Source organism: Histoplasma capsulatum, assembly GCF_000150115.1.
Source record: "Histoplasma capsulatum G186AR genomic scaffold supercont2.4, whole genome shotgun sequence".
Lineage (NCBI taxonomy): Eukaryota > Fungi > Ascomycota > Eurotiomycetes > Onygenales > Ajellomycetaceae > Histoplasma > Histoplasma capsulatum.
In genome coordinates this window covers 1,091,841-1,117,613 of record NW_025544804.1, presented here as the reverse complement: position 1 = coordinate 1,117,613, position 25,773 = coordinate 1,091,841, and the positions used below count along the sequence as shown (strand labels likewise).

The following is a 25,773-nucleotide window of genomic DNA, read 5'->3' as shown; positions in this document are numbered from 1 at the left end:
GTATGTCCACAGTCCAGATTGCATGGAAAAGGCGTATAAGGTGGTCTGGCATAAGCCGGGCGACTTTTCCTTTGATTATCTTCACCTTGGCCGAGGAGCTTTTGGAGGCATCGTTTTGCAGGCTTGCCAGCGCATCTCACGTTGCGTTTTTTGCAAGGTAATGTTAATCCATCACCTCTCTCCCACCCTCTAGGGGTTTATTTGTCTGAGATTAATTCTTTTGACTTATTGCTGTTCGCGAGTCTGCAAACAAACTCTCCTGCGTCCTCCATTTATTGCTGGGCCAAACTAAAATCCCCAACGGCTGCCGGAAGCCGCTTCAAACCCCCTTCCCACGCAGGTATGGACGATGTGCTGGTTGGGAGATAGCTCCAGTGTCTTTTTTTATATGTCAATCTCCGAAATTCCCTTTAGACATGCATTTATTTTACGGCCATGGGCCATCGTTTTCAAATGCCAGCTCCTCCCCGCGTGAGATTTCCAATTCGAGCCGATCCGGTTACTTCTTGGCTAGTTTTGGTGATTCGAGTGGCAGTAACATTCCAAAGATACGTCAGGTTTTCTCCAGGGAGGAGTGTGGACCGAATGGCTTTGTTTTGAGGTACGGATCCAGCTTTTTGCTCGTTGCAAATCATTATTTATATTGCTCTTCCGGATTCATCAGCCATAGTGCACAGGCTAAAATTAGCGTACTTTTCTTGACGAAAATATGGCAGAGTCATCCCATGTGGGCCGCTGTAGTTGACATTGACGAAGCTCAAAGGGTTTCAAACATTAAATGGGCTCGATTGCCGGTTGCAGACCTGAAGACCCAACCCACTGTTAAATGCTGTTGGATGATCAAAGAAATTACATGGACATTAACAGACCAAGATGTTTCATCGAAGTTCACTATCCTCACCGCATCGTTTACGCTCTGGGATATTTCGCGATCATTCGAACAAACTATGCAAGCTGCGAAGGGGTCTGTTCTAAGCCTTCTATCCATATCCACGAACCCTAAGCGGGAAATATGGATCGCAAATTACATGGAGTTAATCGTTATATAGTGGTTAGATAGGCCGTTTCTTCCAATCTTCAATGATGATAACGAAGCTCCAAAAATAGGTTCTCTGGGTTCTTACAAAATCGAGCCGTGCGCTGGAGCCGAATTCGAGGGAGAATAGCTTGTCTCCAATTCTTTCATCCTTAATCGGATACGCCAGAGACAACAAACGGTTACTAGATTAACGAAGATGCAATATTATGGTTAAAGGACCAGGATTCAGGTTGACTTAGCCATGCTTGTGCAGTTGGTCGCAGAAAAGAAGATTTTGGGAACAGGATATGCTTTGCTCGATTCCCGAAGAATTCCTGTTTTGGCAACTGTGAGCCATGGTGGCCATTTGATGCTAGCAAGCCGAGGCTATTCGAAGTGTTGGCGGATTTACTTTGCATGATGTGCATCTTGATCCAACAGCCCACAAAATGATAGGTCAGGAATATTTGATGATGTTATTACACTGTGGCTCGACTAGACGGGCCACTCAACTTCATGAGCGCTTGTCCCAACAGCGCCTACGATAACTCTGGTCTTTGAGTCAGTCACCGACCGCTTATGGAACCCGGCGCTCAAGCCGCAAACGACACAAAGGCGGGGCTATCCCATTTGATAGCCGCAGCCCTGACCAGCGTTGGGAATCACACAGGATTATTCGCTGCATGTCTTATTACGCGACATGGCCGCGTCCAGTTTGGGACAATTGGATAATCGTTTTTGGCTTCGATTAGCCTTTCTTAATTTTGTTGTCGCTGGAGCTGGCATTGTGAGATTCTTGGAGGACGAAACGAGATGTGATGAACCAGCAAAGACGATTTTATAGATGCTCTCCGCTTACCGCCTCTGTGTTTTCAATGGCTTCCGGCGCTCCATGCTCTTTGTTTATAAAAGCGACGGAAAATGACGCGCATTTTCTATCATTATTTGTACTACTCTCTTCTGATATTATTGTCGCTTCCTGTTGTCCCGCACTCTCCGCCATGCCAATGCGGTCTATCCAATGGCCGTTTGTAATTTCCCTCTGTTGGAATCAGCAATTCTTCATCACGTTGTTGCAGCGCCAGCCGGATTGGATGTCTCACCTCAAAGGACCTGTGCAGTTTTCCGCTTTCATCGTGGACAAAGGAACCAATACAATAGTTTAAGTTTTGTGGACAGGACACTACAACAACACAGGCTGCAGCCCAGCCCACGACCGCGATTGTTTGCAACTGTTGGGTTGCGCAAACCAGAAACAAAGAAGAGCGACTAAAATAAACCAAACGTGGGTTTTTCTAACAACAAAGGATTTTGACGCCCGTGAAGCGACCCTATTCGCCACGTTCAAGCTTAATATCTTACAGAAGCCAATTTGTCCATTCAGAATGCAAGAATTCGAGTTAGGAGTTTCCATTCTTCCTCACTCGTTCGTGTCTTCTATGTCCTGCTTCGATATCTTGATATCTATCTTTTCTTCTTCCTTCGCTATCTTTTTCTTTTTACTCTTTCCTTTCCTTTTCTTTCCTTTCTTTCTTCGTTTTCATTTCTCTCGTTTCCTTTCCCTTTCTCGAACACCCATTCATGTCTTGGGATCGAGTTCTCCCAAAACCTCCCGCTCTGCATTATGATCCCACCGGCCGTGATTTGCCCACCAGGACCAGCACCCCAGTGGATCATCGAATTATGACAGACAGGTTCTCCAAGATTGCGGCTGAAGACAATAGTCACCACTCTGTCGGTTTAGATGGCAGAGTCCTGGCAGCTTCTCTATCAAGAACCACAATCCCAAGCCCCGAAAACCCCATATTAGCTGATATCCAGCCTCTCATCTCACCAATTGCCAGAAAGAGAACTTGTTTATTGATCACATCCGAAGCTGAAAGACAGGAGCGATCCGCATCCTCAAGTTCTTCAAAGTCCACATCGTCGAAAGAATCATCTGGCCTGCAATTTTGTCTCTGTCAGCCCGATCCCAAAATCCCTCGCCCAAGAAATGGTCCGTTGGTCTAATTCCTTTGTCGCAACTTGTTTTTACCTCCGAATGAAAGAAGGGCGGAACATATGTTCCACCGTGTCTATCCCTTTCGTTCTATGTTTTTGTTGCGTTGCTTCTTAGCCTCACAGTGAACAGTATGTTAATTTTGTTTATCCTCCGTTTATTAGCTTTCATTCTTTTCCGCCAGCATTTCCAAGCATCAGTCGTTGCCCAAAATCCTGGCCTTGCAAATCCCGAAATATCAAAGATCATAGGTGAAAAGTGGAGGACTCTTCCATTGGAATCGAAGCAAGATTGGAAGAATCTGGCTGAGGTGAGAAATTCGTATTTCTTTTGCAACGTTAACATTTCCCCCAATTATAAATAGAATGGAAAAGCAAAGTATAGGGTTTTGATGGTGGACTAGGAGGAAAAAGCTCGACACCAGCAGCAGTACCCTGATTATCGATACCAGCCTCGCCGTTATGGCAGAACTGGTGGCAACAGCGCAGCGACTAGCTCAGGCATCAGCAACAATCCGACAGGTGCTTCTGTATGCAACAGATGCGGTGGGCGGGTCATGAATCCTCCGTCTATGCCAAGTACACCATTCACCTCTTCTGGCTCAAGTCCGGTAACTTCCACCTCGTCCTCCTTTCAGTCAATTCAGCCTGTGCAACGAGATTTTCAGGTGAGACGGTCTGAGGATAGCAGTAAGCTGCCAAGTCCTATCCAAGTAACAGGGAGTATGGATCGTCGAGTAGCAGTCCGTAACCAACTTCGTGAAGAGGCTACGCCTTTGGCACCTGATGTCAAGCGACGGCGTTTCAACGGGAGCGGCATATATGTTCCTAGCCGTGATTTGAGTCCCGAATACCCATACTCACCCCGAAGCACATCCCTTCCGCGGCCGGATAGTCTTTACCTCAGAACTCCTTATTCATCAGGGGCTACTCCGCCTGGTCGTGCTTACCGGCATGGAGCGACCCAGCATATACCTCTTGATCCCAGTTTGACCCTTCCACCACTTCAGACAATGTCTCTCTCACAACAAAACCAATTTAACGTTGAGGCAAAAGTGATGAGCATATCGTTTCTCAGCAAGATCAAGGTTCTCGCGCGAATTTCTCCTCCAGTAATGGCATGCCCCTCCAAGGGACACTCTATCAGACGAGGAGCTTTGGTGGCAGTTGAAGGGCAAAGGCGAGAGTCTGTCAAGTACATGATCCAACACCTGCAAGCCGCTCTATCAAAGGATGGCAAAAACATTGTCCGAGTATTTGAAAGCTCAGAAGCAAAACTGCAGCCATGCGACAGTGAAACGACAGAAGATTCCCGTGATCCAACCGTCCAATATCTTAAAACAATATCTGCCTGGCACACGATATCCAATGAAATCGTGTCTTTTATCAAAGGGGGACCAGAGTCACCCACACAGTCAGCTGCACCGGAGGGGTGTGCCACCAGCATATCCCCTCGGTCTATCATCCCCAAAACAGCCCAACTTCGCATCAGCTCTCCAGATGTCCTTTCCCCCCTGACTGCACCTACGCTAGCGCCTACACCCACATCCGCGTCCGCGCCGGCAACTGCATCGATGCCCGCAGAATCCGAATCAACGTTCCGATTTGCTCTTGTACCACGTTACCAGCTAACGACTGCCGACACCCACGCATGTGCCATCCCCATCAACGACTCTTACACGCCCACCGACCACTGGCAATGGATGGCCTCGCTCTGGCGCGGGTGCGCTGGCCCTGATGTCACAGTATTGATACGAGACTGCGAAAAGGAAGAGCTGGACAAATTTGGCGGCAATCCGGTCGAAATACGGCTAGAGGAGGCTCGAACTCTAGTTGTGCGGCAGGTAGGCAATTCGGCACAGGGGATTGAAGAGAAGGCGTTGAGAAGGGTGGGGTTTGAGGTTGAGGAATTCTTGAGGAAATAGAGGTATTTTTATTTTTATTTTTTTAGTTTACTTCTTTTTATTCTATCGATTACCAGGCTTCATAAACTTATTAATTGCGTGGGGGAACTGATATCCAATTGTCTCTTCTCCATCTCCATCGCTTCGATTGCTTTCCTTCCATTTTATAAGTGCTCTCAAAAAAACGAAAAAAATTATCACCAGACCTGGCTTTTGCATACAAAATGGACGTCATTTTCAATTTTTGCCATGTATCATTTGCCCTTTCTTCGTCCGTGTTTCTATGCTTCCTTAGTTTTCTGTCACTCCCCTTTTTATCGTCTGCGAGAGTGACATTATCAGCAAAAAGACATCACCTTGATATGCATGGGTTCAGGATCTGCCACACAGATGTACCGTGTGTTTTAATCTTCTACTATATTTCTTTCTATTGCTTTTCTCATTTTACCTTTTGCATCATGACCCTTGATGGCCAGTCTATTAGATTTACTGTTCCGCTTTACCTACTTATTCTTCCCGTTCTATTGGCCCTTACCTGAACGGGGGAGCCGTCTGTTATGATTAGCGTTACTTGATTACCATTAGTTATTTATAATAGAAATAGCTTAGAGTTCTTGCAAGCTCCACATCCGTGGATAGTTTCGAGACTTTTTCCAAATGTGAAGATTTTTTGAGCCGTGCTAATCGACTTTATGGAACGCAAGACAAGAGCGCTTGAAGTAAATAATATCCAACACTTAACTAACCCTGCCAGAGCCGCATACAGAGTGGACATCTCTCCAGTATGCGATCAGACCAAGCTTCGGAAACCAGGTCCCTACGCTGATCCCAAATTTATTGCTGGCCAAGTCCTTTTCGTGTGCTGTCCATGGTTGGTAAGTCTAGGTTGAACTGGGTTGCTGGGTCCAAGGCGGGGCGATCAACTCTATCATGTCCACACACTACTAATAATATGCTCTCGCCTGCGCAACACTGGGGACGAAGATGAAGATGTTAGTAGTAGACTTAACGTCAGCCAAGGGGTACGGGCTGAGAAACGTGAAAAAGTGGCCATTATTGAAAGCATAGAGGCGGGGTTGGTGTTATTTGTATGTGTGCGGCCTGATCCAACCGTGAAAGTTTATAGATTCAGTTTTCACTAGCGAGGTTGGTGAGTGAGTTACCTTTCTTTCTCTTTGACTTCACCAGCATCTCGTTAGCTTCGTTGTGTTCTGCCGCCAGACGGTGAGTTCGCCCGCCAATCCGGAGCCCGCAGCGGCATCCTTGCTGTGGGCAAGCTCGACAACAAGTTCTCACCTCACAAGTGACAGAACAACACATTCACCCTCCGTTGGGCGCATCTAAAGGGGAAACGGATATAGCATGTGGAGCGTTCCGGTTTCCTCTCAGCTCTTCCAACCCTCCCGTCGCATTGGCTCCCGAATTCCCCCTCTCGACACTCCTTTAGAAACCGCTGATGAACCCATCTTGCTGGAGTTCCTCTGTCGGATAGCTCCTCCTGACTGGAAATGAGCATCTCTAACATTGACCCGGCGTTGCCAACGAATGGCTTGCAGCAGGTATGCGTCATACGAGATCACTTCTTCTGCGCTTTGAACTCACGCTGATGTCTTATCCAACGAACAAGGATGTTCCGCTTGTAGAACAGCTCCGTGCTGCGATTGAAAACATCTTACCTGATGGGCAAGCCGTTCCATCATCATCTTCATCTGCTCAGTCGGAGTCCACGTCCCCTTCTGCACCCTCCGTGGCATCAACAGTTGCATCGTCCCCACCTTCACCCGATCTGATCCTTGAAAAGAAAATATTATTAAGTGAATTGAGCCATTTTATTCCCGTGGGGATTCTGCAAAGATGCGATGGCCTGGCCAGTAGCCAGGATCCAAATGCTCTAGTCCGGAAATCGACATCTTCCTACCCAAAAGCCGAGCTCTCGCGGCTAGAACAAAACAATTGGATTCGAACGTCTATCTGCCAAAACGACAAGTTTCCTGGGTGGAGCGCTGTCCGCATCTACGCTCTTCCTGATGACGTTGGGAGGAAACATGTCCAGCGATCAAACGGCACGTTAAGGGGGTTTCTTAAACTAGTGATGTCAAAATTGGACACATCGACAGAGGCATGGGAAGGCAACTTCGACCCCTATGCACAGCCAGATGTGGGAGCGGTGGAGGATGAGTCCTTATTCTACATTTTTAATACCCTTGACTCGCCCAGTCCTGATATTGAAAAGGTTTCTGATCCCCACGCCAGGGCTGCGATGGACGAGGTTCTTTGGAAAGTGCACGACTACGTCGGAGGACCTGATGAAAATATAGGCGTTATTGGTCTGAAAACTCCTCTGTATGCCTACCAACGCCGTTCTGCAGCTTATATGATTCAGAGAGAGTCGGAGCCTGCACAGACATTGGATCCTCGTCTACAAACCCTCCATGGACCGACGGGAAAACTGTATTATTACGATAAGGAAGAAGGTTATATTTTTCGTGAGAAACGACTGTACTCTGAGGCTTGTGGCGGTAAGACTCTTGCGTCGTTGAATTTTTTTACTTTTATTTCTTGTGTGCGTGCGTGTATGTGTAAGGGACGTACTCATAGGAAACACAGGCATCTTGGCGGAAACTATGGGCTACGGCAAAACCCTGATATGTTTGGCCGTTATACTTGCAACTAGGGGTCATTTCCCTCGTATTCCACCCTCCCATACGGAAGGTCTTCGTCGTGTCCGTAACAAGACAGGGTCATTACTTGAAATGGCTGCAGCAACTGCAGGCCGTTTCTCTCTCCCGTGGAAGTCGTATTTTGAGAGATTAAACGCTTCGGGGATGTATTTTGACAATTGCATATCGGCGTGTGAATCAAATCGTGGAAGCTATGAGATATCTAGGCCACCTCAGAGGTATAGAAGCCGGGAAACGACACCCAAAGTGGCAGCTACTAAATTGCAGCTATGTTCCGGCACCCTTATCATCGTGCCGTCAAATTTGGTTGACCACTGGTTAAGTGAAATTGACAAGCATACTCAGGGTCTGAAGGTACTTGTTCTCCGTGACAGTCGTTGTGCAACTCCCCAACCAGAGCAATTGCTCGAATATGATATTCTATTATTTTCAAAGCCACGTTTCGAGTGGGAAGCTGGTGGGCGGCGTTCCTCGGGTTTGTCGATGGAACCGACGGAAGAATCTCCACTAAAAAAGCTACACTGGCTTCGCGTCATAGTCGATGAAGGCCATAATTTCGCCGCTAAAGGTGGGCGAAGTACGGCTGCTCATACTCTTGGTCAACTTCACATTGAGCGACGTTGGGTTGTCTCAGGTACCCCTTCGCGTGGACTATATGGCATTGAAGTGGCGCTAGCCTCTCAGGAGACTGCCGAGGGAGGACCCGACAAGCAAGAAAGAGATGCATTCTCCATTTTACAAGCTCGAAAAAAGTCTGCCAATTTTTTGGAGGAAGAGCTAAAAAACATTGATAGACTCCGATCCATCGTTGTTGACTTCCTTGGCCTGAAGCCTTGGTCAAACTCAAGGGCAGACGACCCAGCCAGCTGGACCAAATATATCAAACCCGTTGGCCTGGATGGGAATCGCAGAGCTTCGCCGTCTCTCCGATCTACACTCCAATCCCTGGTGGTACGGCATCGAGCGGAGGATGTAAATAGAGATCTAACCTTGCCTAAGCTGCACAACAAGGTGGCCTACTTGGAACCTTCATTCTACGACAAATTGTCTCTCAACCTTTACATATTCACTCTTACAGTCAATGCTATCACTTCTGAGCGGACGGGTGAAGATTACATGTTCCATCCGAAGAATCGCAAGCATTTAAGTGTCCTCATTAACAATCTGCGACATGCTGGTTTCTGGGCTGGGTTTGAAAAAATGGAGGTACAGAAGTCAATAGATGTAGCTCAGGAATATCTCGAAAAAAATTGCGACAAGATTGACCCTGTTGACAAAAGGAGGCTGTGCGAGGCCATTACCGTCGCCCAAAGGGCAGTAAACTGCAGTTCTTGGAACGCTCTTAGTAAATTTACCGAGCTGGGTGTTTTCCTGGACAACTTTCCAGATCACGCACGAGGTGCATGGGCAATCGATGCCTGCGACGAAAATTCTCAACCCTTGCTCCTTGGGATCTCCCAAGCCAGACAAGCACAAAAATTTGTCACTTCAAATCTTTGTTCTTTTGACCCAGCCGAAGGTATCGTTGGTGCCGGAATCCGGACGCGAAGTCAAATGCGTGGGCGAGGGAGCTCACAGGATAAAAAGCCCAATGATAACCTCGTTCACCAGCCAAAACCTGAAGGAATCGAAAGTTCGCCGTCGAAGAAATCATACTCTCTCGGGCGCTTCAGGACCCTTCCATCTGAATCATCTTTAAATCAAACTAAGCTTGTTGCCACTGCTTCAGCAAAACTCACATATTTACTAGATAAGGTGATTGAATTTCAGGAGAAAGAGAAAATCATTATTTTCTACGAGGGAAATAACACGGGCTTCTACATTGCAGAAGGGCTTGAGCTTCTTGGTGTTGAATTCCGAATTTATGCAAATACTTTGAAAACGAAGACTCGGTCGGAATATCTCTCGCTGTTTAACGAAACGGAAACTGTTCGGGTCTTACTTATGGACCTTCGTCAAGCCGCTCATGGTCTTCATATCGCGTGTGCCTCGCGAGTTTTTATCGTGAATCCGATTTGGGATCCCAACTTTGAAAGCCAAGCAATCAAACGAGCTCACCGTATCTCGCAGAACAAACCTGTTTACGTAGAAACCCTTGTTCTTAAAGATACACTGGAAGACAGGATGCTGAGGCGAAGGAAACAAATGTCGAATGCAGAATTGCGACACGCGGAGAAGGATCCGTTAGACGACCGCACGATGAGCGACATCATCCAGACCGAAGAGGTAATCCCTATCCCCGAAAGCGATGCCTCTGAGAGACCAGCATACTTAAAAATGCCTGTCGGCTTTTTCGATCGCCACAGATTACCAATTCCTGACAATCACCTGGATGAAGATGTCCGTTCTGTGCCGCCGCTATCTCTGCCATCAGCACCACCAGTGTCTCTTGACCTAGTGGCGACCCCTAATAAGAAACGAAAACTCCTCGGAGAGTTCCCTTGGATAGAATCAGATATCGAAACATCATCGGAGTCTAGTCCAAACAGACGGAAACGTAAACCGAGACAATCGAACGGAAATTTGGAGACTATCAATGGCATCGTGATGGAAGCTCGCCGAACGAGAACACCACCCTCTCGGCGTGTTGCGGCCTCCCAAGCTGGATTTTAGACTTAACGAAGGCGGCTCTTCGACTAATACCAACCGCGCCTTCCCCGCGTCATATGATGGTCCAAATGATACAACTGAAAAGAAGTCTACATGACGAAAATTCTCATTCACTCCCCTTGAGCACTCACTTACCGCCATTAGGTACAAGTAGGGGCTTCTTTGGTACTGGGAATTTTTGCTCGACCCAGTATGTCGCCTCAGTTATTCCCTTTCTTTCCTTCCTTCTTTTTTCTCAATTATGTCGGGATCCAATACGGCGCATGTACCGGTTGTTCTGGGCGGACGGGTGGTACGGATGTGGGTATTAATATGCGGGATACAGGAACCGGAATTGTGTCTACGAAGTCGACGGCGGACCACAGACATGTTTGGGGAGCTGACATGTACCATATCTACTTACTAGCATATATTTGCATGTTGTATGTGCATGTACTATTGATTTAAACTATGTATGTAGCGATTGCTATGTAAATACCTATTTTACATGACGTAGATACAGCGAAGCTTTGGCAGTTAAGCTTGCTTTAAAAGCGTATGGAAACGCATACATCTAACCAGGAATACAACGCAGTGTATACTGTCCTTATTGCTCCCTACCTACATATCAAATTAGAAAGAACAATGGATATATCATGGTCCTCGGACTCATTGTTGATATATTCCCATGTTCTATTGCTTTACCCCGAAACCTTGTATCGAAGCTACCCCGCCAGCAGGCCCCGCCAACAACAAACATCAAACACACGCCATGTCCTCCTCAAGGCTCACTGAAAATAATGCGGCGCATTCCCAACCAGCGAGCCGAAAAACAATCGTGGTAGGGATATCTGGACCATCGTCGAGCGGCAAAACGACCCTTGCCCGCCTCCTGCGGACTGTGTTTACCCCAGAATCCAATGGAGCTAGGATTGCAGACTCGGGCGCAATTGAGAAAGAGAGGGCAGACGGAGCTGGCAAGGGTGGAGCTGGGAACAGGGAAGCTGTGAAGGTGTTTATCATTCATGAAGATGACTTTTATAAACCGGATGATCAGTATGTGTTGATGTCTCAATCCCAGCCGGCCCCGGACGTAAATTTTAACCCTTTCATATGGCAGAATGGAGGTACAATACATCCACTTTTTCATATACAATGGGCTGACAATAGCTGAATTTACTCTATGTTTCCGCACATAGAATTCCAGTGACAACCACCTCGTCGGGGAAACGAGTACAGGACTGGGATACCGTCGAAGCACTTGACATCCGACAACTCGTGTCTGCACTCTCCTACGTACGCTCCCGTGGCGTTTTACCACCCCGCTTAAAGAGTAAAGAGGACCTCAATGAAGTCACAGGTTCGGGCGTTGATGAGGATACGATTCGGCGTATTCGCCATCGTGTTACACGGACGATGGAAGCCATACTACTTTCTACGAAATCGGAGCCCGATTCACTGCCCTTATCACTTGGGTTTCTGGAAGGGTTTCTCCTCTATGCGCCACCCGGAGATGAAAAACACCCCCTCCGCGCAGTGCACGATAGTATACAAGTGCCGTTGTTTCTGCCTGCTACCTACTCTGTGCTGAAGAAGCGGAGGGAGGGCAGAACGGGATATGTGACTATTGGCCCTGCGCCTACGCCAAAGTTGGATGAAGATAAATTTAATGATGACGGAAAGAGATCTGCGGAGCCTAGTATGTATGGGATTGGAGATATTGAAGATGACAACGAGCCCATGCCACACCAGAATTTTTGGACGGATCCGCCTGGGTACGTGGATGATATCGTTTGGCCACGGTATATCGCTGATCACCAGTGGCTCCTGCTTCCTGACCCGGGTGTTCCGCGGGGTGAGGATGAGTTGAAGGAGGCCGTAGGAGAAGGTGAGTATATCAAGGAGGATGCGGGGGTTTTGGTGGCGCCGGGGAAAGGAGGGGCTAATATGACCGAGTTGTTGGAGTGGGGAGTGAGGGAGGTTTTGCGGGTGATTGGGCGGGAGATGGAATAAATAGATGGTGAAAACAACTGGCTTGGATGTTTTGGGAAAAATGCTATGCTATGACATTAACAGACCTCAATGCTCAATTCCATTCCATCTGTTGATTTCCCATAAAAATTTTCTCGGCTGTTCACATTGTATGATCGTCCGAGTTTCCCGAGTCGGGCTATCGATCCCGATGATAGGCCCACCACGACTTTGGGAAGTTTTCGAACAACGCTTCCTTGAGAAAAATGACAACCCATGAGCATTTGCTCAAACCAGAAGCATCGCAATCCTGCTTATTACTCAAATTTCTCAAGGGCATTGATGGTTCCTGAAGTAATGTGGAGGACGAGAAGCACTAGACTGAGCGCTAAACTCAAGCTAACAAGTGTTTAAGAAAAGGGGCAGCGCTGACAAGCACAAGCCGAAAATAATGTCGGAAATCTTCTATCACCTCGTATTGAGAGGATCGGATCTCAAGTGATGACCAACGAGAATGGTCCCTTTCAATTTTTATTTTTTTAAAGGCTTGCTTGATTTTCACAAGGCTTCTATTTCTCTCCATTATGTTTCCTATTATTGTTTCGACTCCGCATGGGGATTTTACATTCCCATGTCCACACCATAATTCGATAAAATGAATACACTGTCAAATATCCCGTTTCAAACTGCATCAACGTTGATCCTGCTACTCTTCAGCAATCGGATCCACGCTCAGAAGGAAGATAGACGCCCTCTATCCTCACCTGATTTAGGATGGCGAATCACGACCGAATCTGGGAGCAAGTCTGCTAGTATGTTGAGCCAAACCTCCTGTTCAACCTTGATATTGAGGCATCTTTTCGAATTGGAAGCAGTTAACATGCGGCGGTAGTCCGAGTGGTTTGTGATTTTGGAGACACCTTCACGAAGTCCGGTAGCCATTACACTTGCTGCCCGGAATCTGCGACGACTCCGTGTTTGCTCCCGACAAGTTGTTCGGGCAACACCCTTCTCTTCGCTGATGACACGACCAAGGATTGGTATGTACTGTACATGTCCATGTTAAAACGACAACCACTCCCTAGAAATAGTATAACAGGGAATTTTTTTTTTTTCGTTGTCTAACTCCGTATTTGTGGCAATAGTAAGAACAATATATGCGCTTCGCTTCTCATATACGAAAGTGCACCATCGCAGAATCCGCTCGGAACGCAGCTGGTCTGTAGGTATGGTGAGCTAGGGGACAGCTCACCATGGACAGTGTACAGGAATTTTCCTGAGACTACTGCATTCGGTATGTAGACGCCAGGTCATATCACTCTTTAAAGCATCAGTCTCTAAATGGATCGTGCGCTGACATTCTCTTGTTCCGTTACGGTGCTCAAGCTACTCAATCCACAACAACGGACCCGTCGCCAGCCTCAACAACCACACTACCGCACATGACTAATTCCGGCAGTGGACTCCCAGAACCTCCACCCAACCATAGCAGCAACAAGGCTTGGATAGCTGGCGGAGTCGTTGGAGCAATAGCTATTGCGGCCCTCGTCGGGTTACTGGGATTCTGCATTGCCCGTCGAAGATTACGACAGAAACCAGCATCATCGAAAGATGAAGACACGGTTCCTGTTAACCAGCCTTCGGTTGATGATAAGGATTTTATGTATAAAGCTCACCAGGCGGTGGAATTGCATAATTACGATCGAGCGGAGCTTCATTTTGACCAGAGCCCTGTGGAGCTGAATCATTACGGGAGCAATATAGTGGAAATGCCGACGCAGCAGGATCGGGTCTTTGTGGCGGAATTGGACGGGGGCCCCGTACGGCGGTGATAACAACTTATCTCCCTCTTTGTCCGCCTTACCTTCTCCTACCTCTATGATATCTATACGAATGGAGTTTTGGGATGTAGATGGATGCAGGGGTAGACTCTGTTGCTAAAAAAGAGCATCCTGGTAGCTAAAAATGACCATGAAACGGACTTAGGTTTATGCCAAGAATTCTGCCCTCGATTATGTAACCTCCCGTAGTTGGCTAACTAGTTAGTTAACTAGTTAACTAAGTTAGTCTGCAAAAAAGAGTAAGCAATGAATGGGAATTCTCCTGGACCGCCAAAATTACCATGGAACCAAAAAGCAAACCAGAAAGGAGAAGCACGGTGTGAGAGCGTGAGAAAGCCGCGTGTTCTGCGCTTCTTCCCTTTCCGCGATCGATGGGCTGCGTCAAACCGGCTGCCTATCGGCGTCTCAACCGTCCTCCGAACTGTATCGTTGACGATGCTCTCTCATAAAGGAACAAGGCTTTTTGGCGTGGTTGCCTTCTTTGCCATTTTTCTTTTAATCCTGTCCAGCACACCCTCGACTCAGCTGCGTGAGGCAAAGGCCAAGGCCGGCTCCTATGTCGAGAACCTCTCACCGAACCTCCCGAATCTAGCGAAATTCCCACAACTTCCAAAGCTGCCAGGCCTACCAGATCTCAATAATCTCCGTTTGACCTTCAGTCCTCCTACCCACAAGCCTCCAGAGCAAACAAATAGCACCAGCGGGGAATCGAAGTGGTACAGTGACTGGAAATGGCTGAATCCATTTTCCTCGAGCATCACGTTGGATGAAAACCGCTCTGTCCTCCCGCCCCTGGCCTTGAGGCGGCCCGTATTCACGTACTACAATTCCATGAGCAAGAAACAAAAAGGAGAATTTGAGGCAGATAGACAGTTGCTTTTGACCTGGCGTCGTGCGTGGTGGGCGAAAGGGTTTCGTCCTATAGTCCTGGGACCGTCGGAGGCGGCGAACAACCGTAGATATCGAGCAGTAAAAACGAAAGAACTGAGTCCCGAACTTGAAGCAGATTTTATGAAATGGCTCGCCTGGGGAAATATTGACAGCGGCCTACTTGTGGATTGGAGGTGTTTTCCCATGGCCGAATACGAGGACAGATTATTGGCCTCTCTTCGAGGAGGATCCGCACCGGAACACATTACGCGGTTAGAGAATTTGGGCACGTGCCTATTTTCAGGCGAACGGGGTCTCGTGAACGATGCCATTGAAGCTGCGTTGCAAAGGAGCAATTTGAAGGATGCTACGGCTATTATTGATGTGGTGCCGGATAAATTCTTCAGGGTCGAAAAATCGACCAGCCTAGCTTATTACGATCCCGACATGGTTGCCAGACAGTACTCACCCATTGCGGAGAAAATCAAGGAGAACCCGTCTGAGGGCAAACTTGCATTGGTTGATCTCATCAACTTACACCTACAAACCACATTTCAAAATACATTTGCCTCAGGGATCGCCGTCACGAAACCGTTTCCCGAAGTGACAACGGTCCTTGTGAACCCGGCTGTCAAACTGGCCGGTTTGCTCGCTCAGTGTCCCCCTTCCATGCTCCAATCGACTTGTCCACCCAATAATCTTGGGTGCACTCCTTGCACTCCGAAAAAAAGGCTTAAAATATTGCAGCCTAGCGGCTACCTTAACAACTCCGCGGTTTATACCCTGGGTGTCCTTCCTCATCCCTATACCTTACTAAGTCTCCAGAGGGGCTCCGATAATATCACTGTCCGTTACATCCGTCGCGAGACTGACCGTGACAGATGGCTTATAGAAGCTACCAAAATACTTCTTGGTGAAAATATTGACAGTTTTACCCGTGCTGTTCCATTTAAAAGCATCGTTGCTGGGCGTTTTGCAATGTCCCGAAGCTTGTGGTTTACCGTGGAGTCATTCCCCGCCAACCCCGAGCAAAGCCAGTTGCCATCTGAAACCATTGACGATCTAGACTGGCACTTTGGCTTCCGAATACCGCGGGAATCATCAGATGGCAATGACAACGCGCAGAAGCCTCTCATGAAGGATTTCCCTGGCAGCGACGAGGCGAAGATCAGGATGGAGTTTGATTTGATTGAGAAAGCAAGGAAGGTACTGAAGAGCGCGAAGAACGAGGATAAGAGGATTAAAGATGCCTCGGAGGCGTGGAACCTGGTAGACACGGAGGTTTGGCGGTTTGTCCGCGCTTTTCGGTATGTATTATATTACCGCCCATTTTTTCTATCCCTGATTTTGTTCTTTATTTTCATGCTTTTAAGCCGTTTCTTTCGTATCGCTAATTCATATAATTTCCGTTGCAGGGCTAGAAGCGTCATCGAGAGGAAAAAGTGGGAGGAGGAAGAAAAGGGGTTTGCAGGATCATAGCCGAAAGAAATGAAATATAGGCGTGTACGACACATTTATGAACAATCCACTACTTACATGTATGTTTGATATCATTTAACTGTATTTATCTTGTATATGTATATGCTTGGCTTTCTGATTCTCCTTCTTCGTTTCTCTTTGTGTGATTTATACGGAACTCATAGAATTCAAGCTGCTGAGTTGAGCCCTAGTTGGCCTTAAATTCTTTATACTATGCTCTTGTTTGGCACCAAACCCAGTTTTGTGTATTTCGCCGTCAACTTGAAAACTTCATAATAAAGTGTATTTTTAGTGATCATCGATTAAAAAATAACGCATATTCAACCTTGTACATTCATATATTTGGTATATATATATTCAGAAATAATGAATACAAATCAACTTCCTTTGACTACCTGGTACCTTCAGCCATTTAAAATCAGAGATTAAGTTTATAATAATAGGGGCATTACCGAACCACGGAATAGATACTAGTTGTATATAATACCCGCCGTCTAGAGCATTTTTTTTATCATCATCTCCTTCTAATTTTTGTTGAGCGTTTCAATCATCTAATTATTATTCTGAAGAAAGAATTGACTCTCTGTACATTCAGCAGGCCTCTCGCCATTATACAGCACTGAATGCTGCTAGGCCACTGGGGCAAAAGAGCTCAATCACCACCAGCGCCATGCCGGTAGTAGAGGGGACGAACCAATCTAAATCCCCAACAAATTCTCATATTTAGAGTGCAGGGGTAAAAGCCAGAGGTTAGGAGAATCAATAGAAAAGTCAGCCGACGTGTAGTCTCGATCTGACCTTTCCAAGCCCAAAATTGGGTCAGTTGAGGTTGACAATTTAGTGAACTTCTACATACTAGTTACTATAACAATACTAGTACCCATCAACTTACTTCTTTATTTCCACATAAATATTTGTTAAAATAATTATGGATAGTTATGTAAATAGTCTTTAGTTAACTAACTAACATTAGTGACGTAAATATTGCATAGTTATCTAAGTACTAGCAGTAGTTAACTACTAACTAGTATTATCCTGGATACTAGTATCGATACCGGCCAGTGGCGATCTAGTTTGCGGGTTTGCCCCTCAAAAGATCTCGATCTGTCTTCCAAACTAGTAAGAACGAGTACTCTACAGAGCTTTCCAAGAGGGAAACGCCAGCTCAAGTTGATACAGTTATGTGCTTCATATCAGTATGCAACTCAATAAATATTATAAATTACAAACAAAGGTAAGTTTGATATGTCACTTTTGTATTGGAAAAGAGTACGCTACAAGACATGTATCATTCTATAACAAGCAGCATGTGTTGCATAGTATTGCACACCGGAGCTGCCCTTCCAAGTTGCCAGGCTGGAAGCTAAGCGCAGGCCAATAAATAAAGACAGCTCCCCCGCCCACCTCGCTGGCAATCATGATGCCCAATATACTAGTATCACTTGTCGGCTGCCAGCACAGTTCATGGCTTACTTACCTGTCTATTGCTCTGATATAACTTAGATATCTGTGATGTTCCCTTCGCTCTATATAGCTTTTGCAACGCTTTCCTACCGCTGATCAAGCTCTAACGTAGCTGATGACGGGTCCCGATGTCCATATCCCACAGCACGGTGCATACAAACATTCGCGCTGCCGGTCTTACTTTATATAGGACAATCTTCTTTGTCAGAATTCAATAAAATTTACCTCACGGGGGACCCTTCAGTCGAGAAGAGAAAAGAAAAAACATGGCTCCATCTGTCCTCCAGCGTCCTGACTCTTCCGTGGTCCTAAAGCAGACCCCTTCGCTAGCATCAGTAACAGAGAACTATTGCAGTTCCCTCCGATTTTACCTCAACGGAACAAGGGTTGAGCTGGAAAATGCCGATCCTGAAGCCACCCTGTTGGAGTACTTGAGGGGTGTTGGACTGACAGGAACCAAGCTGGGATGCGCCGAGGGTGGTTGTGGAGCCTGCACAGTGGTATGTGCAGTAGATGCCAGTGTTCTTCTCTTTTTGTATGAGCATAGGTCAATATTAATGGCTTTTTTGCTTTTCAGGTTATCTCGCACCTTAATCCTACAACGAAGCAAATATACCATGCATCCGTTAACGCATGTCTCGCACCACTTGTCAGCGTGGACGGCAAACATGTCATCACTGTGGAGGGGATTGGAAATGCGAATAGTCCGCATGCCGTTCAGCAAAGAATGGCTGCGGGAAACGGAAGCCAGTGTGGGTTTTGTACGCCGGGTATTGTCATGGTAAGCTTCTTCTGTAGCCCATTTTTAGTTGGAAAAAACCAGCTTCGCATGGCACTGTACTTCGCTCTGCTTTTTGATCTATCGCACTGGCTGAATCAATTCATATCTGGATTGCTAGAGTTTATATGCCCTGCTGCGGAACAATCCTGCTCCGTCAAAACTTGCAATCGAAGAAACATTCGATGGCAACCTTTGTCGCTGCACCGGCTACCGCTCCATCCTAGACGCCGCCCAGTCGTTTTCTTGTGGAAAAGCAAGTGCCAACGGGGGACCGGGTTGCTGCATGGAAAGGAAACAGGGAGGTTGTTGTAAGGATAAGGCATCTACATATTGCGACACCAGCAATAGTGACAACACCACAACCGAAAAATCCTTCAATTCGCCGGATTTCATCTCCTACAACCCTGACACTGAATTGATTTTCCCTCCGTCATTGCGGAAGTATGATTTTAGGCCATTGGCCTTTGGAAATAAGAAAAAACGCTGGTACCGTCCTGTCACTGTGCGGCAGTTATTGGAGATCAAGGACGCATGTCCATCCGCCAAGATTGTGGGGGGAAGCACCGAGACACAGATTGAGGTCAAGTTCAAGGCTATGCAATATGTCGACTCAGTATATGTTGGCGATATTCCGGAGTTAAAACAGTACGTCTTTACGGACGATTACCTGGAATTAGGGGCGAACGTTACCTTGACGGATTTGGAGACTATCTGCGATAAAGCAGTTGAGATATACGGGCCTACTAAGGGCCAACCGTATGCTGCAATCAAGAAACAGATCAGGTACTTTGCTGGAAGACAGATTCGTAACGTTGCGTCCCCAGCAGGAAATATAGCTACCGCGTCGCCGATATCCGATCTAAATCCAGTTTTTGTTGCAACTAACACGGTCCTAGTTGCAAAATCTCTAGAGGGAGATACAGAGATTCCGATGGGAGAGTTTTTTAAAGGATACCGGTCTACAGCTTTGGCAGCCAACGCTATCATCGCATCGTTGCGAATCCCAGTGAGCCAGGAATCTGGCGAATATCTCCGGGCATACAAGCAGTCAAAAAGAAAGGATGATGACATAGCCATCGCCAACGCCGCTCTTCGAGTTTCACTTTCAGATTCAAATGTCGTGACCAGTGCTAATCTGGTATACGGCGGCATGGCTCCTACAACCATCCCTGCGAAATCAGCACAAACCTTCCTTGTAGGGAAGGACTGGACTGATCCAGCCACACTTGAGGGCGTAATGAATTCTTTGGAAATGGATTTTGACCTTCCATCTTCAGTGCCAGGCGGGATGCCAACGTATAGGAAAACTCTTGCCCTTGGGTTCTTCTACCGGTTCTACCATGATGTACTCTCCAGTCTCCGGTGTAACACTACAGCTGCCGACGAAGAAGCGGTCGCTGAAATCGAGAGAGAAATCTCTTCTGGCCGAAAGGATCATGCAGCTGCCCGCTCATATGAAAAGCGGATTCTGGGGAAGGAAGTACCCCATGTCTCCGCGCTGAAGCAAACTACTGGCCAGGCGCAATACACGGACGACATTCCCCCTCAACACAATGAACTCTACGGGTGCCTAGTCCTGTCCACAAAGGCTCGTGCGAAAATACTAAGTGTCGATTTCCGCCCTGCTTTGGATATCCCAGGTGTGGTCGACTATGTCGATCATACCAGTCTTCCGAGCCCAGAAGCAAATTGGTGGGGCCAACCGAGGGCTGATGAAGTATTTTTTGCCGTCAATGAAGTTTTCACGGCTGGTCAGCCCATTGGGATGGTTCTTGGTACTTCCTTAAGATTGGCTGAAGCGGGTTCGCGGGCTGTCAAGATTGAATATGAAGAGTTACCTGCTATCCTAACCATCGAGCAAGCGATTGAAGCGAACTCCTTTTACGACCATCATAAGCCTTTTATCAAAAGTGGTGACGTCGAGGCTGCATTTGCCACAGCGGATCATGTTTTCACTGGCGTCTCAAGAATGGGTGGGCAGGAGCATTTCTATCTAGAAACTCAAGCGTGTGTTGCTATTCCCAAGCCAGAGGATGGGGAGATGGAGATTTGGAGTAGCACGCAGAACCCTAATGAAACGTGAGTTCCCCCCCTTTTTTTGTGCTTTCATCTACGCTTCCAGTCAAATAAAAAGGTTGAATATCTAAAGTAACAGTTTTCATAGACAAGAGTATGTGGCTCAGGTCACCGGAGTTGCATCTAACAAGATCGTATCGAGAGTCAAACGGCTTGGGGGTGGGTTCGGAGGGAAAGAAACTAGATCGGTTCAGCTTGCTGGTATCTGCGCGGTGGCTGCCTCCAAGTCTAGGCGCCCCGTTCGTTGTATGCTGAATCGTGATGAGGATATCCTTACATCGGGTCAACGGCATCCATTTCTCTGCCACTGGAAAGTTGGTGTGTCGAAAGAAGGGAAACTATTGGCGCTGGACGCTGATGTTTATGCTAACGCCGGTCATACCCAGGACCTCTCTGCGGCTGTGGTTGATCGATGTCTATCGCACATTGATGGTGTCTACAACATCCCCAACGTTCATGTTCGTGGGCATGTTTGCCGTACGAATACGGTGTCCAATACTGCATTCCGCGGATTTGGTGGGCCACAAGGCCTATTTTTCGCTGAGACTTACATGTCAGAGATCGCAGATCATCTGAACATCCCTGTGGAAAAGCTTCAGGAGATCAACATGTACAGTCGAAATAACAAGACGCATTTCAATCAGGAACTCGGTGCCGATTGGTATGTGCCCCTCATGTACAAGCAGGTAATGGACGAATCCGATTATGCTTCCCGTCGAGCAGCGGTTACAGAGTACAATCGGACTCACAAATGGTCCAAAAAGGGCCTCGCTATTGTTCCAACAAAATTCGGTATATCTTACACGGCGTTATTCCTTAACCAGGCTGGTGCGTTGGTGCATTTGTATAATGATGGTAGCGTCCTTGTTGCTCACGGCGGCATCGAAATGGGCCAAGGCCTGCACACTAAAATCACCATGATCGCAGCGGAGGCACTTGGTGTTCCTCAGTCCGACATCTTCATATCCGAAACGGCTACTAACACCGTGGCCAATGCATCTCCCACGGCGGCCTCTGCAAGTTCTGACCTCAATGGATATGCAGTCTTCAATGCCTGTGAACAACTCAACCAGCGCCTCCAACCATACAGGGAGAAATTGCCGAACGCATCGATGAAACAACTGGTCAAAGCAGCGTATCTCGACCGGGTTAACCTCACCGCGAACGGTTTCTACAAGACCCCCGATATAGGCTATAAATGGGGTGAGAACAAAGGCCTCATGTTCTACTACTTCACTCAAGGGGTGACCGCAGCCGAAGTCCAGATCGACACGTTAACTGGCGATTGGACACCACTCCGTGCAGATATAAAAATGGACGTGGGACAGAGTATAAACCCTTCCATCGACTACGGACAGATCGAAGGTGCTTTTATCCAGGGCCAAGGACTCTTCACGACTGAAGAGAGCCTCTGGCACCGTGCTTCTGGCCAGATTTTCACCCGTGGGCCGGGCACGTATAAAATCCCTGGCTTCAGAGATATTCCGCAAGTGTTCAATGTGAGCTTGCTTAAAGATGTACAATGGGAGAATCTACGGACGATCCAGCGATCAAGGGGTGTTGGCGAGCCGCCTCTTTTCATGGGCAGCGCTGTCTTCTTCGCCATACGGGATGCACTGAAAGCGGCAAGAAAACAATGGGGGGTTGATGAAGTGTTGACCTTGGTCAGTCCGGCGACGCCTGAAAGGATTCGGATTAGCTGTTGTGATCCGATCGTGGAAAGGAGTCGGGTGAAGGATAAGGGTGACGGATTTTTTGTTGTTATTTAAGGAAACGAACATGACGCCTGCATAGGCTGGAAATTGGATTTTTCACGATTGTTATAGACACCCTTTCTGCTGGGGTTTTTATCTCTGCAATGTGGTGCATCATGTTTGTTTTCTTGATTTTCAAATAACTGCTTCCCAGCCTCCCTCCTAGATGATGATGCTTTCCCTCATTGCCCATGTTGGTTAGTTCAGGACCCGCAAACTTAACCTTACTCTCTTTCAAACCATGGAAACAACCAGCCACAAGCAAGTTGATATGTCGCTAGTGATGACGTCGTGATATTTTATCTGATGTTACATTCCGCCGGCCAATCTCGGTTTTAGGACAAGCTTGTTCAAGTCCCCGCGTTGTTTTACCAGGAGAGCCGATATTTTGCCGCCCTGAAAACCTCTTCCCCGTGACCACTATGTATCCCAACGACAATATCTTGTTTGATTCGTGTTTTGTGTGGATTTACTTCTCCCTTGAACGCGTTCCGCTTCTTCCCGGAAACGGTCGGTTTTTCCCTCACCTTTCTCGGCTTCGAGGCCGTTACATATGAGGCCCAGATTGGGTTCCTCGTGGCTTGACAAGCTGCCGACTAGAAGGGCATGGCGCCAGGAAGACACGTCCAAGCATTGGTGATAATTATAATCTTCCCAGCTATAAGTCTTGTCCTGGTCTCGTTGCGTATTTTCTCTAGGTTTTTGTCGAAGAATTGGGGCTGGGGTGAGCACATAAGCAGCCTTATTTAGCTATCCATCCGCATATTTCTAACAAACATATGATATGCGAATAGATGATGTATTCGTGGTAATTGCAATGGTATGGAAGACACTTTCATCCAGAAAAATCTGTCTTTTGGCATTTCTCATGAAAGGAAACCTAGATTATATCTATAGGGATGTGTGTGACCAGTTGGGGATGTAAGTGATGGGTTTGCAGTTCCTTCACTACTTCGCGCTTCCAAAAGTTTACATGCCCCGAGGTAGGATCTATCATCTCGCTAACTCCTGGTATAGATACAAAGTATGCCTCCCAAGGGTTTCCGCCAACATATTTTCCGCCGGACAGCTTCAGATTGAGTGTCTTGGGCGAACAATACAACCTTGCAAATCAGCTTCTTTATTTTCCCATCCTCACCTTCGTGAGGGCATCTATCATTACGTTCATCCTCCGTCTGCACGGTCTTCGTAAGTTCGTCATACAGTCACTTCGCATTTTGTTCGTCATCAACTTCTGTGTCGGGATCGCTATCTTCTTTGCCGACCTTTTCCAATGCACGCCCCTACAATATGCTTGGGATTCCGAGGAATTGGATCGCAAAGCTCAGGAAGCTGCTGGGGCGGATGAAAATGGGATGAAAAATGGAAAGCTGATCAGAGGGGGGGGATGCATTAAAGGGAAGGCATTTTTTATCTCAATGGCACTGCTGTCAATAGCCCTTGATTGCTGGCTTCTGACCATTCCTTCCGCCATCGTTTGGGGGATAAACATGCCAAGGAGGCAAAAATTTATGGTTGTGGGTGTACTGAGTATAGGAGTTGTGTACGTGCTCTTACCCAACTTCCTTGGAAATCTTTCGTCTTGTCAAGCTTCCATCCCGGGCCCCTGAAAAACCACCTGCGCCTTGCAGTTCCTGAATCAAACCAACTAACATCTACCTCGTCTCCTTTTCTTCCATTAGGGTGACGATTTTTGCAATAATACGGTTAATACTAGTATCTGGCAATTTTGACTTACCCACCCTGGAGCGGGCATACGATATCGAATACACATTTTCGAACATAGAAACAAACTGCGCAATCTGGGCGGCGGCAGTCCCAGCGTTAAAATCACTTATTGCACGGCTATCTCCCCGATTATGGCAAATAGCGACGGCGCCATCATTACCATATCCTGTTTCGTCTAAACTGCCACCGGCTTCAAGTTTCCCGAGTCCGATACCGCCAATCGCAGGCAGCGAGAATGGATATCGCACTCCTTTTGGTACCGATGCCCACTCATATCCACTAGGCTCATTGCCGCCGCTGAGACGTATCAATGATAGCGAAGCGGAGATTCGGCGGTTCGAATACGATTCGAAAGTCTCAAGCTTGTTTCGCTCCGGGCACAATTATATTCCCGACGGTCTTTCGTCGGAAGGTGCAATGTCAGTACATTCTGGATCCTCGAATCGACAGACTCCATCGGACCCGAAACTGGCGCCACGAAGGGAGAATGAAAAGAGGTTTCTTCTATCTCCTTCCGCAACTCCAACAGGTTCAGTGCAGAGTGCGGGGTCATCTCGCGCACACTCCCGGACTGTTGAAGGCAATGAGGGTCCGTTAGAACGCGGTGATTCGGTGGACTGAAGAGTCTACGGTTTTAGAGAGCCAACCATATCGCCTACGAATGAATACTCTATTACTCTATTAGTTCACTTATTCATATTCGTATTTTTTTTTTTTTTAATTTATCTATTTTTTCTTTTTCTTTTCTTTTTCTTCTCTTCCTTTTCAATTATCGTATTCAATGAATAACATAATTTTAATTTTTGTCATTATATTTCCATATTCTATGTGGGCCCTAAGAATAACTTGATACAGAGCAGGCCTGAAAATAAACATAGCAACATCAATGCTGATCATGAGGGGAAGAAAGGATGTTATGTACGAGTAGGAAGAAGAGACGTAATAAAAACAGGCTGAAAAACATTTGGAAGGGCGGGGAGTGAGTAGGTAGCCCCCAGACTCCCGATGTAAATGTACAGTGTACTCCAACAACAGCATTGGTGGAGCTCAAATGATATAAAACCAGTATGGGTGTGCGTGAAAGGAGGAAAGAAAAAGATTTCTCTAGAGAATGCCACCCACCGCTCACAAAATATAAAGAGAGCAGCCAGGAGAAAAACATCGTGGGTATTTTAACCCGGGATGCGGATTGGATGGAGTCAAAGGAAGGAGAATCATTGAGAGTAGAATAATGCCATACAAGGAGAAGGACGCCAATACCGGCAATGCATGGTAACAAACACACTTGAAAAAGAAGTATATTTCAAAATAAAGGGACAGAAAAGAAAAGAAAAACCACAGTGAGAAAAAAAAAGTTAAAATGCAGAGATGACTTATCTCTTAACATCACTCGTATATTCAACCTCTCCATAGCTGCTCTTCCGTGCATGGCCTTCGACGTCCCTTCTCAACTCCCGCTGGCCAGCAAATCCCAGCTTCTGCTCCTGATAATAATCTTCCGCATCATAATCCCCATTGAAGGCTTGTAGGGGAGGTCTTGTGGTGTATACCGGTACCGAAGTGTCTGCCATTCCCGGACTGACATGAGTTGGAGTTGCAAGAGGAATATCACTGAAACC

At 47.0% G+C, this 25,773-nt stretch overlaps 5 protein-coding genes across 5 annotated transcripts; all 5 read left to right on the top strand.

The window, feature by feature from the left end:
- Nucleotides 1-2,701: 2,701 nt before the first annotated feature.
- Nucleotides 2,702-4,941, top strand: HCBG_03464 (HMG-box transcription factor; the record flags this gene model as incomplete). The annotated part of the gene is made up of 3 exons (XM_045430513.1): nt 2,702-3,014; nt 3,182-3,327; nt 3,421-4,941. The coding sequence occupies 3 exons, from the start codon at nt 2,702-2,704 to the stop codon at nt 4,939-4,941; spliced, it is 1,980 nt and encodes a 659-aa protein (XP_045288656.1).
- Nucleotides 4,942-6,142: 1,201 nt separating this feature from the next.
- HCBG_03463 (uncharacterized protein) lies at nt 6,143-10,214 on the top strand (the record flags this gene model as incomplete). Its single annotated transcript, XM_045430512.1, has 3 exons — nt 6,143-6,479; nt 6,548-7,439; nt 7,528-10,214. 3 exons carry the CDS (start codon nt 6,429-6,431, stop codon nt 10,212-10,214), a joined length of 3,630 nt encoding a protein of 1,209 aa, XP_045288655.1.
- Nucleotides 10,215-14,248: 4,034 nt separating this feature from the next.
- Nucleotides 14,249-16,687, top strand: HCBG_03462 (uncharacterized protein; the record flags this gene model as incomplete). Its single annotated transcript, XM_045430511.1, has 2 exons — nt 14,249-16,179; nt 16,288-16,687. The coding sequence occupies 2 exons, from the start codon at nt 14,249-14,251 to the stop codon at nt 16,349-16,351; spliced, it is 1,995 nt and encodes a 664-aa protein (XP_045288654.1).
- A 1,164-nt stretch (nt 16,688-17,851) lies between these two features.
- HCBG_03461 (xanthine dehydrogenase) lies at nt 17,852-22,441 on the top strand (the record flags this gene model as incomplete). The annotated part of the gene is made up of 4 exons (XM_045430510.1): nt 17,852-18,315; nt 18,393-18,596; nt 18,715-20,675; nt 20,761-22,441. The coding sequence occupies 4 exons, from the start codon at nt 18,082-18,084 to the stop codon at nt 22,439-22,441; spliced, it is 4,080 nt and encodes a 1,359-aa protein (XP_045288653.1).
- Nucleotides 22,442-22,989: 548 nt separating this feature from the next.
- Nucleotides 22,990-24,820, top strand: HCBG_03460 (uncharacterized protein; the record flags this gene model as incomplete). Its single annotated transcript, XM_045430509.1, has 5 exons — nt 22,990-23,150; nt 23,221-23,246; nt 23,311-23,347; nt 23,444-23,969; nt 24,109-24,820. 5 exons carry the CDS (start codon nt 23,033-23,035, stop codon nt 24,773-24,775), a joined length of 1,374 nt encoding a protein of 457 aa, XP_045288652.1.
- Nucleotides 24,821-25,773: the final 953 nt, after the last annotated feature.